We start from the raw sequence: 16,536 nt of genomic DNA, 5'->3' as shown, positions 1-16,536 counted from the left end.
GCCTTTGACTATGCAGATCACAACAAACTGTGGAAAATTCTTAAAGAGATGAGAGTACCAGACCACCTTACTTGTCTTCTAAGAAACCAGTATGAGGGTCAAGAAGCAACAATTAAAACCGTATTGGTTCAAAATTGGGAAAGGAGTATGTCAAGGCTATATACCATCCCCCTGCTTATTTAACTTATATGCAGAGTACATCATGTGAAATGCTGGACTGGGTGAATCACAAGCTGGAATGAAGAATGCTGGGAGAAATATCAACAGCCTCAGATATGCAGATGATACCTCTCTAATGGTAGAAAGTAAAGAGGAACTAAAGAGCCTCTTGATGAAGGTGAAAGAGGAGAGTGACAAAGCTGGCTTGAAACTCAACATTCAAAAAACTAACATCATGGCATCTGGTCCCATCACTTCATGGCAAATAGATGGGGAAAAAGTAGAAGCAGTGACAAATTTTCTTTTCTTGGGCTCCAAAATCACTGCAGCCATGAAATTAAAAGATGCAAATCTAGACAGAGTATTAAAAAGCAAAGACATCACTTTGCCAAAAAAGGTCCAGTTCGTTAAAAATTGTGGTTTTTCCAGTAGCCATGTACAGATGTGAGAGTTGGACCATAAAGAAGGCTGAGCATCAAAGAACTGATGCTTTTGAACTGTGGTGCTGGAGAAGACCTTTGAGAGTCCCTCAGACTGCAAGGAGATCAAACCAGTCAGTCCTAAAGGAAATCAACCCTGAGTACTCTCTGGATGCTGAAGCTGAAGCTCCAATACTTTGGCCACCTGATGGGAACAGCCGACTCATTGGAAAAGCCTCTGATGCTGGGAAAGATTGAGGGCAGGAGGAGAAGGGGGTGACAGAGGATGAGGTGGCTGGATGGCATCATCAACTCAATGGACATGAGTCTGAGCAAACTCCAGAAGATGGTGAAGGACAGGGAAGTCTGGCATGCTGCAGTCCATGGGATTGCAAAGAGTTGGACATGACTGTGCTACTGAACAACAATTTTGTGAGCTGTCTTATAGATAATGAAACCCCCACCAGGTGGAAGAAATTAACAACATGATGACCAGACTGTAGCCGTGACATGAGATGCCACAATTCTGAGAACCGGCCTCAAGGAAACGGGAACAAACTGACCGTGGAACTGAAGATTAACTATACTTAAAACAATCAAGATGACACTAGCCAGACCACCAAAGACAATTTCAAAATGACTGTCAGAACTGACTGTGCTGTTTCTGCATGGAGCCCCCTCCCTCTGTCCATAAAAGTTCTTTGCCCACTGGTTGTCATTGGGGAGGGGCGTTAGGCCTTTGGACAGGCGTCCACCCTCCACCACTCACCCCTCATCCCCATTACCAGCATCCAAAATAAAACAAACGTTGCTTTTCACCAACCTTGCCTCTTTAGCTCTTGAGAATCGAGCAGTCAGACTTGCGTTCAGCAACTCTGAGTCACGTGCTGTCCACAGCTGGTGGGCCTAACTCTCTGCAACCAGGGACCACCCAGGAAATAACACACACTCCCGCCCTTACCTTGGTCATCTCCACACAGTTTCGGACACAGTGAACACACATTTTGTCAATCTCATTTGCATTGGGATGCAGAATGATCTCTGGCGCCGTCAAGATGGTTTCCGTTTGGAACAAAGGGACGTTTCCAAGGACTAAAGAATTAAAAGACTGCAGATTCCTAGGAGGGGTCAATAAAACAGACTCAGGACTCAGCAGAGTGAAGTAGATCTGACAGCACAGAGTCCTAACCACCGGACTGCCAAGGAATTCCCCACACACACTGCCTTTACAACATGTAATACGAAGATTAACTCACTTCAGGATGAGCTTTGTCAGGACCTCGTAGATTCTATTTTCCCAGTATTCATAGTAGGAGGCCAGCTTGGGGGCCTTGCCCGTGTTGGTGTGGATGACCAGCCCCTCAACTTTGGTCAGAAGAGGCCCAATGGCAAGATACCACCTGACCATGTGGTCCACGTCCTTGGCCCGTTCTCGTTCAATGTGTTCAAAGAACTCCTTGACGCCTGCAGCGGAAGACATCTGTTAAAGCTCTTCATGGACACGGGAAAGGACATTACTCAAAAAGCAACCCAAACATGAGCTGTACATCTCGCAAATACAAAAGCAACCTCTAATCTTGACCAAAAGCAGAAAACAAGTCAACACCATCCAAAGCAAGACACATCCAAAGCAAAAAATACATGACCACATGGGGTTGAATGCTGATTGTGCATGCTATGTCTTTGGGCAATCTTGCTTGCCTTGAAATGCTTGTTAACTAGTCCTGAATTCCTTGTTGACTAAGTCCGAGAACATTTAAAATACCATTTGAACAAGCACTGGGACGACCCAGAGGGATGGTATGGGGAGGGAGAAGGGAGGAGGGTTCAGGATGGGGAATACATGTATACCTGTGGCGGATTCATTTTGATATTTGGCAAAACTAATACAATTATGTAAAGTTTAAAAATAAAATAAAATTAAAAAAAACACACAGTTCACCTTCCTGTTACAGAGTTATTGACAAAAGAACCATTAATCTTCATAGACTCAGGAATCTGTAAAACTAAGCAATACATAAAACGTGACAAAGAGTAAGAATAACCCATTATGTTTTCAAGTAACTGCCTGAGATCATGAGGCATGGTTTTATTCCATTTGTGGAATAAAATGTGTGTGTGTGTGCACAGTCATGACCAAGAGATTTTCCTCCCATAATCAAAAGAAAAAAGAAGCCAGATCTACCTGGGAGTTCATCCTCACTTTTAGGTGCTGGATATTTAAAGAGATTTATGGACTCTATCAAAGTAAGTCTGGAAGAAATGTCATCTGCATTCTTATGAATCTGGTGGACAAGGGACTCAAATTTCCCAATGGCCTGTTTGCACCGAGTTATGTAGTCAGCAATACCTTTGGAGAGAAAGAACAAAAGAAAGATACTTGGCTTTCAACACTTCCTTCCACATCCCTCCCACCAACAACTGTAATGTTAATACCACATCCCTTCACAGGAAGGACCCTGCTCCTTCCATCCCCTTGGGTCTTCCAAGTGACAAAGACCCACTTGGTCCCTGGGGACTGGAACAAAGAGCGGGTGCTCAGAATCAACCAAATGATACATTTCTTCTGTCCACATTTTAGCATAATTGTATCTGAAGCACCATGAGGATAAAGAAGTTCAGCCCTCTTGTCCTCTCATTGCCATGGCAACCTGAACCCTCCACCCCATGCCACTGTGCCTGCAGTCTCCTCTGGCCTGTTGCTTAGAAAAGTAAACAGCAAGAACATGCATAGTAAACCCGAATTAAGAATTTATGATTAATCGGGCAACAGCCTAAGCCTGTGATGTTTATTACATCATCGAATCCTTACAACAACCTATGAATAGGGTACAAAGATTGTGCCCATTTTACAGATGAGGAAGCGGAGCCCCTGAGAGGTTGAGTCACGTGGGTGGAAACTAGGTATTTAACCCAGGGGTTTTGCTCTGGAGTCCATGGTCCAAACACACATATTCTCTGTACAAAGGAAAAGGGAGAAAGAGGAAAAAAGGAAATGACAAAGAAAAAGAAGATGTGGAGCAAGAGAAGAGAAGTAGGAGGAAGGGCAAAAAAGGAAAAACAAGGGAAAAACAAAAATGCCTTCTTTATTTTTTAAAAAGTAAAGGAAGAAGAATGTATTTTTCCTTATTCTTCCTGCTAAATACAGCTAAGACCATGAACATTATCCATAAAATAAGCATAGGACTCTGAAAGGGGGAGAGACAGCTAACTGAAATAGACTATCCCCTGAGCCATAAAACAAACCTCAACAAATTTAAAAGAACTGAAATTATACTCAGTATGTTCTCCAACCACAATGGACTCAAATTATAAATCAACGACAGAAGATAACAGGGAAATCTCCAAACACTTAGAAACTAAATCAGATCAGATCAGTCGCTCAGTCGTGTCCGACTCTTTGCGACCCCATGAATCGCAGCACGCCAGGCGTCCCTGTCCATCACCAACTCCCGGAGTTCACTCAGACTCATGACCATTGAGTCAGTGATGCCATCCAGCCATCTCATCCTCTGTCGTCCCCTTCTCCTCTTGCCCCCAATCCCTCCCAGCATCAGAGTCTTTTCCAATGAGTCAACACTTCACATGAGGTGGCCAAAGTACTGGAGTTTCAGCTTTAGCATCATTCCTTCCAAAGAAATCCCAGGGCTGATCTCCTTCAGAATGGACTGGTTGGATCTCCTTGCAGTCCAAGGGACTCTCAAGAGTCTTCTCCAACACCACAGTTCAAAAGCATCAATTCTTCGGCGCTCAGCCTTCTTCACAGTCCAACTCTCACATCCATACATGACCACAGGAAAAACCATAGCCTTGACTAGACGGACCTTTGTTGGCAAAGTAATGTCTCTGCTTTTGAATATGCTATCTAGGTTGGTCATAACTTTCCTTCCAAGGAGTAAGCATCTTTTAATTTCATGGCTGCAGTCACCATCTGCAGTGATTTTGGAGCCCAGAAAAATAAAGTCTGACACTGTTTCCACTGTTTCCCCATCTATTTCCCATGAAGTAATGGGACCGGATGCCATGATCTTTGTTTTCTGAATGTTGAGCTTTAAGCCAACTTTTTCACTCTCCACTTTCACCTTCATCAAGAGGCTTTTTAGTTCCTCTTCACTTTCTGCCATAAGGGTGATGTCATCTGCATATCTGAGGTTATTGATATTTCTCCCGGCAATCTTAATTCCAGTTTGTGTTTCTTCCAGTCCAGCGTTTCTCATGATGTACTCTGCATATAAGTTAAATAAGCAGGGTGACAATATACAGCCTTGACGTACTCCTTTTCCTATTTGGAACCAGTCTGTTGTTCCATGTCCAGTTCTAACTGTTCCTTCCTGACCTGCATACAAATTTCTCAAGAGGCAGATCAGGTGGTCTGGTATTCCCATCTCTTTCAGAATTTTCCACAGTTTATTGTGATCCACACAGTCAAAGGCTTTGGCATAGTCAATAAAGCAGAAATAGATGTTTTTCTGGAACTCTTTTGCTTTTTCCATGATCCAGTGGATGTTGGCAATTTGATCTCTGGAACTAAATAACACACTTCTAAATAATCCATGGGTTGAGGAGGAAGTCATAAAGGAAGTTTTAAAAATACATCGAATTGAATAAAAATTAAAATACAACTATCAAAATCTGTGGGGCATAACTAAAGCAGTGCTGAAAGGGAAATAGTACCAAATGCATACATTAGAAAAGAGGAAAAATATCAAATCAATTAAAGTTCCCACCTCAAGAACCTCTAAAAAAAAAAGTAAAATAAATTCCAAATCAAGCAGAAGGAAATAATACAGATGAGAAGAAATTAATAAAATTGAACACAGGAAGACAACAGATAAAATCAATGAAACAAACGGCTTCCATAAAACTAATCTCTAGCAGGACTGAAAAGAAAAAGAGAGAAGATACAAGTTAACAATACCCAGAATTAAATAGGAGGGACCACTAAAGACAGGTATTATGAAGATAATAAGGGTACAATAAGAAAAACTCACAATGAATCTGACAAGTTAGATGAAATGGACACTTATTCAAAAAGCACAGACTACATGACTCACCCAATAGGATATTAATCCCTTGAACCGTCCTACAACTATTAATGAAATGGAATCTGTCATTTTAAAACTTCAAAAAAAAAAAGAACAAATAAAAGCAATCACTACACAAAACCCTGGAGAAGGGAATGGCAACCCACTCCAATATTCTTGCCTGGAGAACACTATGGACAGAGGAGCCTGGTGGGCTACAGTCCATGGGGTTGCAAAGAGTCAGATACGACTGAGCAACTAAGCATACACAAAACCCTGCACATCATGCTCAAAACATATTTCTTAGGGACTTCCCTGGTGATCCAGTGGTTAAGAATCTGCCTTGCAATGCAGGGGACACGGGTTCAATCCCTGGTCAAGGAACTAAGATCCCCACATGCCATGGAGCAGCTTAGCCCACACGTTACAACTAGAGAAGCCAGGGCATTGACCGCAACTACTGAGCCCACAAGCCACAGCTGGAGAGTCCATGCGCCACAACAAAAGGTCCCATATGAGGCAATGAAGATCCTGCGTGCTGCAATTAAGACCCAACGTAGTCAAATAAATAATAAATATTTTTTTAAAGCATGGTTTGTTAACCATATCTATGTACATACGGGCTTCCCTTGTGGCTCAGCTGGTAAAGAATCCGCCTGCAATGCGGGAGACCAGGGTTCAATCCCTGGGTTGGAAAGATCCCCTGGAGAAGGGAAAGGCTATCCACTCCAGTATTCTGGCCTGGAGAATTCCATGGACTGTACAGTCCATGGGGTCGCAAAGAATCAGACATGACTGAGCGACTTTCACTTTCACATACATACAAAAATTGTAATTCAACTAAGACAATCTAAAAGAATGATTGCATCCCAAAGTCTAAAAGGCAATAGATAGATGAATTTATTACCTAGTGAGTTCCAGTTCAACCTCTTGTATCCAGATCTAAACACTCTTAATAATTCCTGGGAATGGTCATCAAGAAGAAGAGACTCTGCCTCATTTAACGTTCCTGTGAGCATGTGATAATGATCCAACATACGTTGTATCCCATCCGTGTACCTGTACATTACAGGAAAGTCACTGACATTAGAAAAATGGAGCTCAAAAAACTCAATAATCTTATAATACGTTACAAAAGACCAATGCCAGACTAAAAATTTAAAAGAATGTCACTCTTCCCAAAAACTTTCCTTTTTGGAAAATATTGGTTACTTTTTAATTTAAAAACATTACTTATAGGGAACTCCACTCAATACCCTGTAACGACCTATACGGGAAAACGATCTAAAAAAAGAGAGTATGTATATATGTGTGCACGCTAAGTTGCTTCAGTCATGTCCAACCCTTTGTGACGCTATAGACTGCAGCCCGCCAGGCTCCTCTGTCCATGGGATTCTCCAGGCAAGAATACTGGAGTGGGTTGCCAAGCCCTCCTCCAGGGGATCTTCCTGACCCAGGGATGGAACCCATGTCCAAGAATCCTGGAGGGGGTTGCCAAGCCCTCCTCCAGGGGATCTTCCTGACCCAGGGATGGAACCCATGTCGCTTACATGTACCTTCACTGGTAGGTGGGTTCTTTACCACTAGTGCCCCCTGGGCAGCATGTACGTGTAACTGATGTAGAATCATTTATAACTGACTCACTCTGCTGTACAGCAGAAATTAACACAACATTATAAATCAACTATAGTCATATTGAAAGTTCCTCAGTCATGTCTGACTCTTGGCAACATCATGGACTATAGCCCACCAGGCTCCTCTGTTCATGGAATTCTCCAGGGATCAAACCCAGGTCTTCTGCATTGCAGGCAGATTCTTTACCATCTGAGCCACCAGGGAAGCCTCCAAATCAACTATACTCCAATGAAAATTACTTAAAAAAATAAAAGTGCTATTTAAGTTAACATGAAATGTTTATCTTTACTATTTCAGACAAATGTATTAATACAAATTTTAAACATTTCTTAGTTTTCATTTCTAATGCGGTGAACATTGATAGTTATAAAATCCACAAAAATGAAAGCCCTGGTATGGGCAGGGGGGTGGTTCTCAATAATTTAGAAGAGTGTAAAGGGGTCCCAAGATAAGAAGTGTTGACCGCTGATTTAAAAGAAGAATCCGTTTACCTAAGAAATTTGTCCTCCTGGAGAGCAATGTTCCTTGCTAATTCGGGGACAGGGAAACCTAGCTGTTCCAAGTACTTTGTTTCATTAATAATCTCCCTGAGAGCAGGTGAAAAGTTGATTGAGAAAGCAGCCACTCTGTCAGGGTTTGTGGCATCATCACCAGCGGCAGAAGTCTGTGGGGGAGACAATGTTTCATAAGAGTGAGAAGGGCTGTCCACAAAGCAATCAGATCAATGCAACCCAAGTTATAAATGTGAATTTGAAAAAAATCAGTGGAGGGGTTTTGCTGCCCTGACAGAGCAGGGAGCTGACCAGAACTAAGCTAGAAGACATACTTGGGTAAACAGAGTTTTTAAAGAACTTGATTTAGCACTCACGTTTGAAAATTGGGCAATTGCATGACAAAAATCCAAAAATCTGGCGTCCCTCAAAAAATAGGAAAAGCTGATGATAAATGACAAGAATAGACTGAAGCTGGGGAGCGGCTGTCCCTTTTGAATAGGACACAAGCCATCCAGTTCCTGATAAGCTCTACCTGGCTTCTTCACTCATTTTAGTACCTGCTTTGGAACTTAGGAGACCATAGATCTGAAACTGCCAGGCCCAGGTCTTTCCTTCCTCACTGTTAACATTTAATTTGTTGAGCACTTGGTATATGCTGGGCCCTGTGCCAGATGAGGATGAATCCCGTGAAACTGAGACAGGCTGGGACCTGGGACCCTTTGCTGCAATGCTTGCACCTGGACACACTTCTCCTCCAGGAACAAAATACAAAGAAATTATATGGGACTAAAAATAACTGCATACACCTGCAGTTGGAGCAAATTCTAGACAAAAGATACAAAAAGACTGAAAAATCCTTATTGCCACTTCTGAAGAGCCATAGCAAAAACAGGGTGTCGGGAGCAAAAGCTCCCTGAACTCAACACCACCAAAGGGATGGGCAAATTACTTAAGCCACCCCTCTGGCCAGACCCCCTGGACACACCCCTACCCTCACCCCAAATAATGAGCAAGCTCAGCACCCGATGCTCGGGGAGTGAGTGAGCAAGGGAACGGGTTACTTCTGACTCTCCATTGCTGCAGCAGGGGCCCCCACTAAAGCCTTGCTTTGAATTGCTTATCTGGCCTCTAGTCAATTTCTATTGATTGGGGAAGGCCAAGAACCCTGGTTGCTATCAAAGTGAGTTAGTTTCCTGTAAGTTAAAAATAATCAACCATCAGCGGTTTGAACCTGTTTCGTACACGGTTCAACTAATACTTTGCATGTTCGTGGTCATCTGATCCAGGCCATTTTACAAACTGGGTCCCTGAAGCCCAGAATTAAGCCAAGGAGTCAGAAGGGTTGCCTGATCCCCACCTGTTCCCTGACCATGACATTTTGCTACCTCCAGGTTTTCCCTTCCTGCCTCTTTTCTTCTCCCTGGTCAACCTCTGCCACCTCTGCCCTTCTTTGCCTTTGATTTTGGAAATACCTCTCAACTTCGTGAGAGTCAACACCTCAGACCTCAAGGAAATGGGAGTTACCATCATCTTACACAGCCCCCACAGTCTGGGACGTGTGTGTGTATGTGTGTGTGCACACACGCATGTCAGTGCTCAGTCGCGTCTAACTCTTTGCAACCCCATGGACTGTAGCCCACCAGGCTTCTCTGTCCACGGGATTCTCCAGGCAAGAACACTGTTTCAGATCTGAAAAGATGCACCTTAGTAAGCAGACTCTTCTTCATGAGAGTTGGCAGGATCTGTTCCGTCGTCTCTCTCCACTGCTCATACTTTCTATCTTCATAGTCTTTCATCATCCTACCCAGTTCCAAATATTTTTGTTTGACCTATCAGAGAAGTCAGGCAAATATCACTTTGTCCTTGAAAATAACAATTTTTTCTCTCTCCTGAAAAAAAAAATCACTTAACACTTTATGTAAGAGGAAGCAGGCAGATTTGCACAAATTTGGATGGTTTGCCTGCCACGGTACAGCTTAAACTCTAGGCTGATTAGGAGGACTCACAAACCTCAGCCCATGGCTGGGAGCTCAAAAAGAATGACAGTTATTCATGACTTGTGAAGACCATATGAAATTCAAATTTCAGCATCCATAAATGAAGTTTTATTGGAACACATCTGTTCATTTACATGTTATCTACCACTTTCTTTCTAGAAAGGCAGAGTTGAATAGTTGCAACAGGGGCCATTTGACCCACAAATGCCTAAAATATTTATTCTCTGGACGGTTAAATAAAAGGTTTCCTAGCCCTTATGATGTAACAGACAAAAATGCATGAAGAGGAGGGACAGTATTATCAAAAAGATCGTGGTCACCCTCTGGAGAGGCTGAAGATCAAGATCAGGAGGAAGTCATGTGATTGTCACCTGGAAGCTGTCATAGATATATCATGTCATACATATGGAGATGTGGTCCCCAGGGACCACAGGAAAGACTTAAGTTGCAGGCATGGATTTGAAATTGAGCTTCTTCTCATGCAGGCAACTCTGTATAGCCAGCTCGTGCTCGGGGGTCACCTGGATTGAAGGAGCCACCTGGGCACGCTCAAGGCTACCCATCTACAATTAAACCGTGAAATCCAGGACTTCCCTGGTGGTCCAGTGGTTAAGAATCCACCTTCCAATGCAGGGCACATGGGTTTGATCCCTGGACAGGGAACTAAGATCTCACATGCCTTGGGGGCAACTAAGCCCGTGTGCCACAACTACTGAGCCTGAATGCCGCAGCCTGCGTGCCCTGGAGCCCGTGTTCCACAACAAGAGGCACCACCGCAATAAATCCATGCACTACAAATAGACAGGAGCCCCCGCTCGCCACAACTAGAGAAAGCCCAGGCACAGCACTCACTCAAGACTCAGAGCAGCCTAAATGAATGAATGATTTTTTAAAACGTAAAACTCAAAACAGGCCTGTTGCAGCAGACATAACATACTTCTCTTCCTCCATCACTGTCCAGGATCTCCTCTACTTCTTGAAATCTGAGGATGGTGTGCTTAATCCGGAAGAACAGGGACCGTTCCCAGTAGATTGCACCTGCCACCGGGGGATGGTTCTTATACAACGGGGGGTTGTCGAGGTTCTGGACAAAGATTTTGTTAACTATGTCAATCTGCAAAGCAATCAGACATATTCCATAAGTGAGCAGTATCAGCATGCAAGCCAAGACAAGATTGAACTTGAGATTTGTATCTTTAAAGAAATGAACATGGAATGTCAAGAAACACTTAAAGGTACAGAATAGGGCTTTTATTACTTAGTCTCTACTACTTTTTCTTATACTCTGCAGGAATCTTTGGTTTGGTTTAACATATGCAATGATCCAGACTGCCTTGTACTTCCAGACTGTGGACAATCATTCGGTGGACCATTTTTTGGCCTTGCCATGTGGCTTGTGAGATGTTAGTTCCCCAGCCAGGAATCGAACCCAGGCCCTTGGCAGTGAAAGCACAGAATCTTAACCACAGATTGCCAGGGAATTCATCATGGAAATTCTGAAATCTGTTCTAGACATGACAGGTGGCCAGGCCTCCTGCATGGTATGTATGTGTGTGTGTGTGTATATGCCACTGAGGTTTTATAACTGTTTATCATGTAATATTTTTCTAAATGTGGTACAATATGCATGACAGAAGTCACCATCTTAACCATTTTTCAGTGTGCATTTCAGTGGAATTAAGTACATTCATGCTGATACAACTTAGCAACTGAACAACAACAAAATGCTGTGCACCCATCATCACCATCCATCTCCAGAACTTCTTTCATCTTGAAAAGCTGAAACTCTGGGTACCCATGAAACACAGTAACTCCCCATTTACGTCTCCCTCAGCTCCTAGGAACGCCTTTCCACTCTGTCTTTTGACTTTGACTACTCCAAGTACCTCATGTAAATAGACTCATAGAGTGTTTGTCTTTTTATAACTGGCTTATTTTAAAGCCCTCAAGGTTCATTCATGTTGTATAAAAGCACATGGCAGAATCTCCTTCCTTTTTACAGCTGAATAGTATCCATTGTACAGATATACCACACTTTGTTTATCCACTGGTCTATCAATGGACCCTTGGGTTATTTCCAGGTTTTGGTGGTTGTGAATAGTGCTGCCATGAACATCAATGTTCAAATATCTCTTCGAGACTCTGCTTTCAATTATTTGTGTTTATGCACAAAATGGAACTGCTGAATCATATGGCCTGGGCTTGCACTTTAGAATAAAATTTTGTAACCATAATTCAAAAAGACACATGTACCCCAACATTCATTGCAGTGCTGTTTACAATAGCCAGGACATGGAAGCAACCTAAATATCCATCAACGGATGAATGCATAATGAAGTTGTAGTACATATGTACAATGGAATATTACTCAGCCATGAAAAGGAATGAAATTGGGTCATTTGTAGTCATGTGGATGGACCTAAAGTCTCTCATACTTGAAGTTAGAAAGAAGAAAACAAATATCATATATTAATGCATGTATATGGAATCTAGAAAAAGGGTACAGATTAATCTATTTGCAGGGCAGGAATAGAGATGCAGGTGTAAAGCATGGTCATGTGAACACAGCAAGGAGAGGGGAGCGGGGGATGAATTGGGAGAGTAGCACTGACCTCTACCATGTATAAAATAGACAGCTAGTGGGAAGCTACTGGACAGCATAGGTAGCTCAGTCTGGTGCTCTGTGATGACTGGGAGGGGTGGGATGGGAGAAGAGTAAGAAGGATCAAGAGGGAAGGGATATATTAATATGTATACCTGTAAGTGATTCACATTGCTGTACAGCAGCAACTAACAGAATATTGTAAAGCAATTATACTCCAATAAAAATAATAAATTAAAAATAAATAAAATATGTATGTCACACTCTCACATGAATAATTAGGTGTCAGAGGCAAAATAAGATCTGCCCCAATAATGGTCTTGATCTCCAGAATTTGTGAATATATTATATGATAAGGAGGAATTAGGTAGCAGATGGAGTTAAGGTCGCCAATTAGCTGACCTTAAAATAAAGAGATGATCCTGGATTATCTAGGTGGGTCCAATGTATAATGAGTATCCTTACAACAGGAGTGTGTATATGAACACACACGTGACCTTCACACTATGACACTCTTGTTACTATGATTGTTACTATGACTATTCACTCAGGGCCCATCACAATGTAATGGCATATAAGATTGATGGCATATAATATTGTACTTCATAAGTTCCTACTGAATTTCTCCACTAAATAAACAAACCCACTTCCTTTTGGTTACCTGTTTTGGTTATACGACATGCTATTTTGGGGAAATTCCACAGTTTCTCTGAATTTAGATAAGAAAGACAACAGTGTGGTCCAATTGCTTACACTTTGCCAAATGTATTTTCATTGCTACAACAGCCACAGATTTTTTTCAGTTACCTCTTTACAATACTGTGCAAGGATATCATTAAATTTCATCATCATTTGTCGATTAATGGCCTCCCGTGAACGAATATGTTTAAATTTTAAAAGCATATCAAATGCTGCTTCAGCTGATCGAAGTGTCTTAAAAGATTCATCAATAAAATTTTTTGCTTCTTTCTCAATAACCTGCCAAAAACAAACAAAAAAAGCCAAAAAAAAACAAAAACAAAAAACCCTTAGGACCCTGTACTTATCCCACAAAAAGCAAAATGTCAAGAAAGAAGCAAAACAAACCAAATCAGTACCTTGAGAAGGATTTCCATTGTACTTTAGTGGAAGCTATAGTGTTAGCTACAGTACAGGTAGGTACAACTCTTTGCAACCCCAGGGACTGTAACCAACCAGGCTCCTCTGTCCATGGAATTCTTCAGACAAGAATCCTGGAGTGGGTTGCCATTCCCTTCTCCTGAGGATCTTCCCGACCCAGGGATTGAACCTGGGCCTCCTGCATTGCAGGCAGATTCTTTACTATCTGAGCCACCAGGACTTCCCTTAGTGGAGGCTGGGGTCCAAATAAAAATAGCAGACCAGCTGCTGCATCGGTTTTCTGCTCTCTCCCTTCCACTAGTCAAAATGATGGAAAAGGAAATTTTTAAAATATTAACTCATATAGACAAAGAAATGGGAGAGGACACAACAGCAGAGATAGTTCAGATAAACCCATTCCGCCCGGGGAGTAGGAGTGGGGACAGAGGACATTGAGAAATGTTCATTTTCACCTTATGCTCTTCTGCACTGTTATCATTTTTCACCAAAAAATCAGGGATCCCTTTTTATGATTTGGGGAAAAAAACCCTAAACATAACTAAATAACCCAACGGAATCACGGTATCCACTTTCAAGGTCAAATTGAAGGATGTGTGACTTGCCAGGACTTCGATCTTGAAGTCGTCCATCACATATTTCCAGTACTGGGAGCACTTGATGCTGAAGGGGTCAAAGGTCAGGTTTTCCATGGGGGTGACCAGGCCGTCCACCCTGCACAGGACATCATCGATGCGCTTGGGATCCCCAGTCACCGCTTTCAGCTCCGGACCAAATATGTTGTAGAATTCCTCCACGACCTGTCCAATCAAACAAAACGAGGGAGATGACCATTTGGTTTTCTCATGATGCTCCTGATGTTACTAATAAATGGATTGTGTCACACAGGTAACTTCCTCTCAGTCTAAGCCCTTGGGTTACCCACTGCACAAAGAGTCTCAGATGCCCTGACACAGTTGTCAAAGTTTTCAGACTCAGGACCCTACCCCCTCTTTCTGTCTCTTCCCATCCTGCTCATCCCCTGTTGCCTCATAGTCACTCCAGGCCTCTTTCAGATCCATGTTCCTTTCTGTCTCAGGGCCTTTGCACACACAGTGTAAAACGTCTAGATGCCTACTGTGTGTGTGTGTGTGTTAAGTCATTTCAGTCACGTCTGACTCTCTGTGATCCCGTGGACTGTAGCCCACCAGGCTCCTCTGTCCATGGGATTCTCCAGGCAAGGATACTGGAGTGGGTTGCCATTCCATTCTCCAGGGGATCTTCCCAACACAGGGATCAAACCCACATCTCTTACATCTCCTGCATGGACAGGCAGGTTTTTTTTATCACTTCTGCCACCTGGGAAGGCACAGGTACCTACTACTCATCATTAAATATGCCTTCATCTTGTCTGACCCTTTAGAACAGGGTACGCCCCTACATGGGTAACTCAAACAGTAAAGAATCTGCCTGCAATGCGAGAGACCTGAGTTCAGTCCCTGGGTTGGAAAGATCCCCTGGAGAAGGGCACAGCGACCCACTCCAGTATTCTTGCCTGGAGAATTCCATGGACAGAGGAGCCTGGTAGGCTACAGTCCGTGGGGTCGAAAAGAGTTGGACACGACTGTGTGACTAACACTTTCACTTTCAGGCCCCTACACACACTTCCAGAGCCCCCTCTCTTCCCCTTTCTTAGCACTCATCTCAGCTGTAGCTATGGAACTGAGTAATTTTTTTCCTCTCATAAGAATTTTTTGAGGTGGACCATTTTTAAAGTCTTTATTGAATTTGTTACATTACTGCTTCTGTTTTATGTTTTTGGTTTCTTTCGCCCAAGAACCACGTGGGATCTTAATTCCCCAACCAGGGATGGAACCCGCACCCCATGCGTTGGAACACAAAGTCTTAACCACTGGACCACCAGAGGAGTCCTTCCGTGTGATTAGCATGTCCACCTTCTTTCTCTTCCACTAGACTGTGAGCTCCGTGAGGCAGAGATGATGTACATACAGAGCAGGCTTCATAGGTGTGGGACTCAGGCAGGCGCACAGGGCCCCAGCCTCCAGAGGGCTCTGGGCTGGATTGAAGGCTCTGCTATCACCATCCTGAAATTCTCGACCGCTTTATCTCTGAGCTTGTGTTTTGTAAATGAAGTCTGAGGGGGAGGCCATCATGCATGTGTGTGAGCAGAGGAGATAGGCAAAAGCTGGGTGTGGGCTGTCCACAACACCCCATCGACAGGCAGCATGTGAGGCCCCGTGAGCAGAGACTCCTAGGAGAGCCATGATGCGCAGGAGTTCAGGAGACTCAGGGCCAGTACGAGTCATCATGTTTCAGCTGCGATGAGTAAACAAGGACAGTGACAGCTCAGAGAGGCCACCTTCTCCCTCTGAAGCAGAGCTGGCTTCCAATATTTCATAATAATCATAAATTTAATACTGTGAATCCTACTGTACAACTGTAACCTATATAATGTACATCAACTACATTTCAATTTTCTAAAACAAATGTTTAAAACAAGAAAACCAAGGAAAACCACTGGCAGTCCAGTGGTTAAGATTCTGTAATTTCACTGCCGAGGGCCCAGGTTCAATCTCTGGTTGGGAAAATAAGATCCTGCAAGCTGAGCACTTGGGCATTTAAAAAAAAAAAAGTGGGGAGACGGGTGGGGGAATGTCACAAAACTGAAGGGAAAGCTGCAAAGGTCAGGTGTGCTTTGGGACATTCTGGAACATTCTGTCTGCTCTGCAGGCATCTCTCCTGGCCAGGCCCTCCTGACCTCCCTGCTCCCAACTGACAAGGAGAGATCCACATCGTCAAAAAGCCAAACTGCCTTCCATGGAGCAAATCCCAGATCTGACCGCTTTTGCGTGCATTGAAGACCCAGCCTCCCTACCTGCAGGATGTCATAGAGGTCCTGGCAGATGGTGGCCATGTAATCCGTTCTCTCGAACAGCCGTTTCCGATCAAACTCCCACCGAGCTTCTCTCCCCGAAGCCTCAATCTTGGCCCGGGTGTCGAAATAGGCCTTTTTCCACATGTTGAGGGTGTTCCTGGCCTCCAAGGTCTTGTGCTGTGCACTCGCTCGGTTTTCTCTGGGAAGCAAAGAGA

General features: G+C 43.3%; 1 protein-coding gene across 1 annotated transcript in view; it reads right to left on the bottom strand.

Moving 5' to 3' along the window:
* The window catches only part of DNAH10 (dynein axonemal heavy chain 10), a 156,587-nt gene that overhangs the window by 111,294 nt on the left and 28,757 nt on the right, over positions 1-16,536 (bottom strand). Inside the window, exons 10-19 of the mRNA XM_027567005.1 lie at positions 16,322-16,520; positions 14,052-14,246; positions 13,138-13,308; positions 10,666-10,842; positions 9,435-9,560; positions 7,729-7,901; positions 6,510-6,661; positions 2,764-2,928; positions 1,835-2,042; positions 1,540-1,696 (exon numbers count right to left, since the gene is read on the bottom strand). Coding sequence (XP_027422806.1) covers positions 1,540-1,696; positions 1,835-2,042; positions 2,764-2,928; positions 6,510-6,661; positions 7,729-7,901; positions 9,435-9,560; positions 10,666-10,842; positions 13,138-13,308; positions 14,052-14,246; positions 16,322-16,520 — 1,723 coding nt within the window. The remainder of the gene's footprint in view (positions 1-1,539; positions 1,697-1,834; positions 2,043-2,763; positions 2,929-6,509; positions 6,662-7,728; positions 7,902-9,434; positions 9,561-10,665; positions 10,843-13,137; positions 13,309-14,051; positions 14,247-16,321; positions 16,521-16,536) is intronic.

The sequence above is a fragment of the Bos indicus x Bos taurus genome, chromosome 17 (genome assembly GCF_003369695.1).
Source record: "Bos indicus x Bos taurus breed Angus x Brahman F1 hybrid chromosome 17, Bos_hybrid_MaternalHap_v2.0, whole genome shotgun sequence".
NCBI classification, from domain to species: domain Eukaryota; kingdom Metazoa; phylum Chordata; class Mammalia; order Artiodactyla; family Bovidae; genus Bos; species Bos indicus x Bos taurus.
This window is presented reverse-complemented; position numbering and strand designations above follow the sequence as displayed.